The 6,646-nt window shown below is 57.6% G+C and overlaps 1 protein-coding gene across 2 annotated transcripts in view; it reads right to left on the reverse strand.

Annotated features, from left to right (window-relative positions):
• The window catches only part of PHF2 (PHD finger protein 2), a 55,071-nt gene extending 49,954 nt beyond the window's left edge, over positions 1-5,117 (reverse strand). For both annotated transcript variants that reach the window (XM_054281134.1, XM_054281133.1), the window contains exon 1: positions 4,996-5,117. In XM_054281134.1, the coding sequence (XP_054137109.1) occupies positions 4,996-5,093 (98 nt within the window). In that variant the 5' untranslated portion in view covers positions 5,094-5,117. The remainder of the gene's footprint in view (positions 1-4,995) is intronic.
• Between the last annotated feature and the right edge of the window lie 1,529 nt (positions 5,118-6,646).

Below are 6,646 nucleotides of genomic sequence, written 5' to 3' on the forward strand. Positions count from 1 at the left end.
AATAAAATATTTTCAGAACTGTAGACCCACAGGCTGCCATACAAGAGAGGGCTATGTGGGCAAGGAGAACACACTCCATTTTCAGTGTAAATACATTACACTGCTCCTACAAAATTTGTATTGGTCAGAAGGAAGGAAATACATGAAGGTAATATTAAAGATGGTGGCCTCTGAGTTTTGGAAAGCCTTACAGTGATTGTATAACACTTTTTCTCTTCACTGGTATCTCCCCATATGTAGTTACATCCCTTTGATAATTTTTGTCAAGACATCTTTACCCATTTCCTTTATTATGGAGGTATTCAGCACTAAGGAAAAAGCTCCCCTTTGCTTGCAGAACTCGTTTCTCTGCTGTGACATGGCTGATAATGCTGCCATCCCACTAATACTGAGCTCAACAGGTACCCAGGTGCCCACAGGGCTGCTCACATAACAGGGCACCTGAAGACTTGGGCTGCTGGACAGAACTCATTAAACCACAGTATTTTGTCTTTTTTTAATTAAACATGAATTGTGTTTAATATTTCTAACATTTTGTCCTTCCAGAGGTAAAAGCTGGGTAAGAGCTTCTAGAATTAGAAGAATCTTTAAATACAAAAATCTTCTGTGATCCATACTGGCTCTGAGCTACCAGCAGGTTCATGCAGGCCTTTCCACACTACTGTCCACTCTTGGTATTACTTAGACTTGGATTTTCAAAGCATTCCAGTACAGGCATTAGCATGACTCATTCATGATCCCTGTTGTGGGCAGGCTCCCAGAAAAACTGAGCCTGTCTAACCCCAACTAACTCTTCAGGAAAAATTGAAATAACCTGAGATTTTTAGTTATTTGAAAGACTTACACACTTTGGTCCTATCTGAACTCAGCACATGAAAGGAAATCATTCTGGGCACAGCTTGATTAACCTCAGGGATTCCTTCTGCTGTGAGAAAAACAAAGCAAATAGCATTCTAGTTTTAGGATATCCTCATCTTCAAATTTTACCCAAATTTCCCCACAGCTAGTGATAAGCCTGGGTAAAAGAGTGGAATTAGATGCTGCCGTGTAAAACCAGACCTGTTTTGGAAAGGGAAAATGCTGAATGCTCTGTTATGAGCATAAAATCTGCCCACACACCGAGTTTAGCTTTGCAGTGTAGCAGAGAAGAGCTTTTCTTAACCCAGCCACGTTCACTCTGTGTGCCAGGGCGTCCTGAGTAACTCCCACCATCACTTTGGGCTGCTCTCAGAACTGCACGAGCTGCTTTTGGGTAACTAAACCTTTTACTGAGTTATTGACCACTGCTAGGCCTGGAGCAAGAAGGTTCAAAGTTTAAATATACACGGGGTAATAAAATCCATACTTGTTATTTCATTTAGTGAGCACGATTCCACCCTACGGCACCAGGTGTGGGTTATAAGAACAGGTAACAAAATACTGCGGAGAAAATGAATAATTTACCTTCCCTCACCTACAGCCGTAATGAGTAGCCCCGTACAGATTTCTAGTTGAACAAACCGGTACAAAAAGGCTTGCCTTGTCTCGGATACAGGGTTCTGTAACCTTGTAACGAGGTTTCCATTGCACATGAGACGCTTGGAGAGCTGTCACCATGGGCAGCTTTCCCCAGCCCCCAGAAGCTGCCCCCAGGGAGGGGGAATGGAGGGAGCCCCTGCACAGGGTCAGGGGCATGGACAGCACGGACAGCCAGCAGCAGCACCTGTGCAGCACCTGCAGCACATCACCAGCAGCACCACCTGCAGCATCACCTGTGCAGCACCACCTGTGCAGCACCTGCAGCACCACCTGCAGACCTGCAGCAGCACACTGTGCAGCATCACCTGCAGCATCACCTGTGCAGCACCACCTGCAGCAGCACAACTGCAGCACATCACCTGCAGCACCTGCAGCAGCAGCACACCTGCAGGCTGAGGAGAAGGCAGAGCTCCCCACAGCACACAGCTGAGCGCCCCTGTCCCGCACCCCCTGTGCCCGAGCAGCTGCCCAGGGACCCTGTGGCACAGCTGGCACCAGTCCCTGCATCCAGCCGGGCCCACCCTTGGGGCAGCAGTGACCCATGGCAGTGCTCAGTGTCAGCTTCCTCACACATCAGGACCCCTCCCTCTTCCTCCTCCTTCCCTGGCCCTCACAGAGCCAGTTCCCATGCCAACCAGGGCACCCTGGCTGTCCCTGCTGCCTCAGGCCTGCTGCCAGGCAGAACAACACCAGGAGCCCTCCTCAGGATGGGACTCAGGGCAGAGGAGCCGGCACAGGCGATGGAGGGGCCAGGACAGCCCAGAGCACCAGAGCAGAGCACTGAGGTGTGTGAGACCTCCCCAGCCAAACAGCGACACCAGAGAACACCTGACCCGCACATGGACAGGGGACAAACAGCCCTGTGCCCACTGTGGCATCGGCATCCTCTGCCTCTAAGATCATCCCTGGCCTTGCCAGACAGCTGGAGCAGCTCAGGCAAACACAGAGAACAGGAATCACCAAACCTCAGCTCCACAAGAGTCACAAGGCTCTGTGAACACACCAGCAGCTCCAGGGCTCAGCGCACTTCAGCAGCGTCCAAGAGCCCCCAGCACATTTGTCCCAGAAGTGGAGAGGGCTCCATTGCCCCGTGCCCAACTTCTAAACTACACCACACAAGCTTAACAAACTTTAGGTACTTTAAAATATCAATTTGCCACCAGAACTGCTGGAGTGGCCACAGAGATGTTGCCCAGCCTTAGATGAAAGGGAGACTGCGACTGCTGCAGGGATAACCCATGAAAAATATTTATTTTAGATATTTGGGAACTCACGTCAGAAGGGAAACATGAAAACACCTGATCTGCTTCTACAAAACCAAACCAGAAATGGCACCTTTTTTTTCCTGAATTGCACACTGTACATCACGTTAAAAAGAAACAGAAGTGTGATTAAAACACCAGGCAATCCTCCCGAGCACTGTGTGGCTGGGCACACTGGCTCATGTTTGGTTGCCGAACCTATGTAACATTGTATTTTTTGTTGCAGTACTATATAACATTGAATATTTTTGTTGCAGTTTTGTATAAATGTTAACATCAGCGCTTTGAGTGTCTGGGACAGACACTATTTCATACAATTAAATCCTGTATTTTTTTTCTATTTATTTACTTATGTATTACCAAAAAAAGCAAACAGTGTCATGGATAAACTGCTTGCTCCTAATACTCCATGAACTTCTCTGATACAATTATCTCAGGCTCTGACACTTTGAGAAGTAAACTCAGTTTTCTTTCTCTAAAAATCAATCTCTGGGCACTACTATAAACGAAGGAAAAAGAGTACAACCCCCCCCCCCCCAGCCCCAGCAGTACTACAAATCATTTCCGTCCCTTATGCCACAAAATTAAACACCTTTCCTCTCGCTGCTGACCCTGAGCTGCCCACAACAAGATCATTTGGTTGATCAGCTACAAGCAAGGTCTCTTTGCCAGTTTCAATGGAAATTCACCATCCTGTGCAGGCAGCTTACCTCCTGCCGCTGTTTACTCTTCAGCAATTCACTCTGCCATTACTTTGACTGAAAATCGTAATATTTTCATGTCTTTAAAGTGTCTAAGTTCAGGTGCACATGCTTGAGGCTTCTCTCCAGCCTCACCTCAGCGGCTGTGCCCGATGGCCCGGGCCAGCGCGATTCCTGCGAGCTCCTGTCCCGGACCCCCGTGCGGAGCACCCTTCCGCCAGCACCGCCACTATTTCTGTATTTCCCTTCCTGCTTCTACACAGCTCCTACTGTAAAGGGTAGAACATCATTCCGAATGTCACAGCCAAGCGTCTGGAGTCCTTTATTCTGCGCACGGTGGATCCGTGGGTGCCCCAGTGCCCGCTCGCCGCCGCCTCGTCCGCCCGCTGTGCGGGGACTCTGCGGGCGCTGCCGGCCATGAAAGAGCACAGCCCGACCTGACCGGACCCTGCCGTAAAAAGCGCTCATCCAGGTGATTCACCTGATTTTAATCGCACTTTTTACACTTCAATCATTCCTGGGGAATCGCTGCCATGCCGCTGACACTCCATCCTCCTCCTCCTTCACATCCGAAGGGAGCGAGGGGTCCTGTCGGGGGGCTGTCCCCGCGTGTACCCCCTCTAGCCCAGTGACCCCTCCGCCGGCACGGCTGCCCGGGCGGCGCGGTGGCTCTTGAGGCTCTCGGTGCCCCCCGAGTCGCCGCCCTCGCCCTCATCACACCAGGCGCCACCGAAGTTCCGCCGCCCGCCGCAACTCCGCCGCGGCCGCCCATTGTCTGCGCGCCGGGAGGCGCTTTGGGGAGAAACGAGCCGAAAAGCCGAGTCCTGCGCCCCGCCCGGCCTGCCCGCCGCTCCCCTGCCCGCGGCCCCGCCACGGCAGGCCCCGGCTCGGGGCAGGGCCGGGGGTCCCCGGGGGCGGGGGCGCTGCCCGGCGGGGCCGCGGGGCGGGCGCTGCGCCAGCGAGGGCTCCCCCGCCCGCTGCCACCGCCCCGCCCGGCCCCGGCGCCCAGGGGCTGCTGCCAGGGCGGCGCTCCCCGCGGCCCCCGGCCCTCCCCGGCACCGGGCAACCCCGCGGGAGCCGCGGTGCCCGAGCCCTGCCCGGGCGGGAGGCCGAGGCGCGGGGCCGAGCCCGCTGACAGCGCGGCCGAGCCCCGCAGCCGCCGCCGCCGCCGCGGCCCCTCGCTCCCCGCCCCGGGCCCGGCTCCGGGAGGGACGCGGCGCGGAGCCGCGGGCGGGCGGCGCAGGGCGGCCCCATCCCCTCCCCGGGCGCGCACAATGGCCCCCGCCAGCCCGGGGCTCCGGTGTCACCGCGGGGGGAGCAGCTTTGTGTCGGCAATCCGGCCCCGAGCCCACAAAACACACAAAACCAGCGCGCGGGGAGCGCGGGAGCGGCGCCGGGAAGCGCGGCTCCTCCTTCCCCGCTCCGGGAAGGCCTGCGGGAGGGAGCGCGGCGGCGGGAGCACCGGGGGCGGCGGGGCCGGGGCCGGCCCCGGGGTGCCGGGCGCGGTGCGTTACCTGCCGTGGAACCAGTCCTTGCAGGCGTCGCACTCGATCATGAAGCGGGTCACGTCGTAGGGCAGCCGGCAGATGCAATAGACGGGCACCGTCGCCATGTTCGCGCCGACCGCGCCGATCCGCTCCGCTCGCGGCCGCCCGCCCGCCCGCCCGCCCGGCCGAGCGGAGCGGAGCGCGGCGGGGCCGAGGCGCCGAGGGGGGCGGCACGGGGGAGGAAGGGGAGAGCGGAAAAACAGAAATAATGCAAAATAATAAAAAAACGCTATAAAACCGCGACAGCGGATTTAGGGCTCCAGAGGGGCGGGCGAGCGGTGCCGGAGGACGGGGAAGCGCTGCCCGGAGCCGGGGGCCATGGCCAGGTCCCGCCGCCCGCCGGCGCCGCGGGCCGGGGCTCTCTGTTGTTGTTGTTGTTGTTGTCCCTCCAGGATGGTGATTCCCGGTGCTCGGCGATCGCGGCGGTGCCCCCTGGTGACAGCCCGGCGCGGCCTCCCCGGCGGGCCCGGCCTTGCGTCAGCCCGGAGGGAGCGGGGCCGAGCGGGGCCGGGCCGGGCGGAGCGGAGCGCGGCGGAGCAGAGCGGGGCTCCCCGGTCGGGGCCGGGGCGCGGCGGGGGCTCGGCGGAACGCGCGTGTTTTTGTTAACCCCCGCCTGCCGGGAGGGAGCTGCCCCCAGCCGGGGGGGCCTGGGGGGCGGTGCGGGGGCACCGGGAGCGGGGAGCGCTCGGGGGCTGTGCCGAGGGGGGACCCCGCTCGGGCCGCCGGGGTGTCTGTCTGCCACAGCGGGCAGAGCCCAGCGAGGAGCGGGGGGCTCCGGGCCGCCCCAAGGGCCAGGGAGCCCCGAGAAGTGGCCGCAAGTGCGGAGGGAGCCGCGGGAACAACGCCCGGCCGGGTGCGCGGAGCGGCAGCCAGACACACAGCGCGCCCGGCCCGCATCTAAAGCACCCAAAAGAACGAGCTTCCTTCTCTTCAGTAACATGATCTTAGTGGGGCTTTAACCACCTGGGGGGTTTGCTGAGGGGTGGAACGAGGTGATCTTAAAGGTCGCCTCCAGCTCAAAGCACCCTGTGATTCTCTATTTGTATAATTTCTGCTTTTAAAGTCACCAGCTCTGCTCACAGCAGCCCTTTCCTTCCCTGCTATGACTCCCAGGGGATGGTAATAAACACCTTGTGCCCACCAAGAACCAAATCGCAGCAGCATGTGGGCTGTGGGGGCACACTGAGGCCCTGAATGACCATGAACCCCAGCACTGCGCAGCCCCACCGACCTCCTCCCGTGCAGAGGCCAAAGAGGAACACACAAAGAGTGTGAGCTGGGGCTGAGGATGCCAAACCTTGCTGCCCTGCCATGCCAAGGCTCTGACAGGGGTTAAACAAACAGGCTGGGGGCTTTTGGAATAACTTCTCTTCCCAGAGTGTTCAAAGGCCAGTGGCACTTTTCCCTGAGGAGCAAGATCTTCCTACAGAGTGCTCACAAAGGGCCTTCCAACCAAGGTGGGATTTTAACTCTCTTACGGTGGATTCAGCATTTTGAATCCATTACATTTGGTGGTGTGGCAGGGGATTTGTCTTTGAGCAAAAAACTAAAACTCACATATCTCAGACTTTCTTCATCTCTCTACAAAACCCCTCAGAATCACCTGTGGAGGAAAAGA

The sequence above is a fragment of the Melozone crissalis genome, unplaced genomic scaffold, assembly GCF_028551555.1.
Source record: "Melozone crissalis strain CALT ecotype California unplaced genomic scaffold, PUWL_Pcris_2 ptg000029l_1, whole genome shotgun sequence".
Taxonomy (NCBI): Eukaryota; Metazoa; Chordata; class Aves; order Passeriformes; family Passerellidae; genus Melozone; species Melozone crissalis.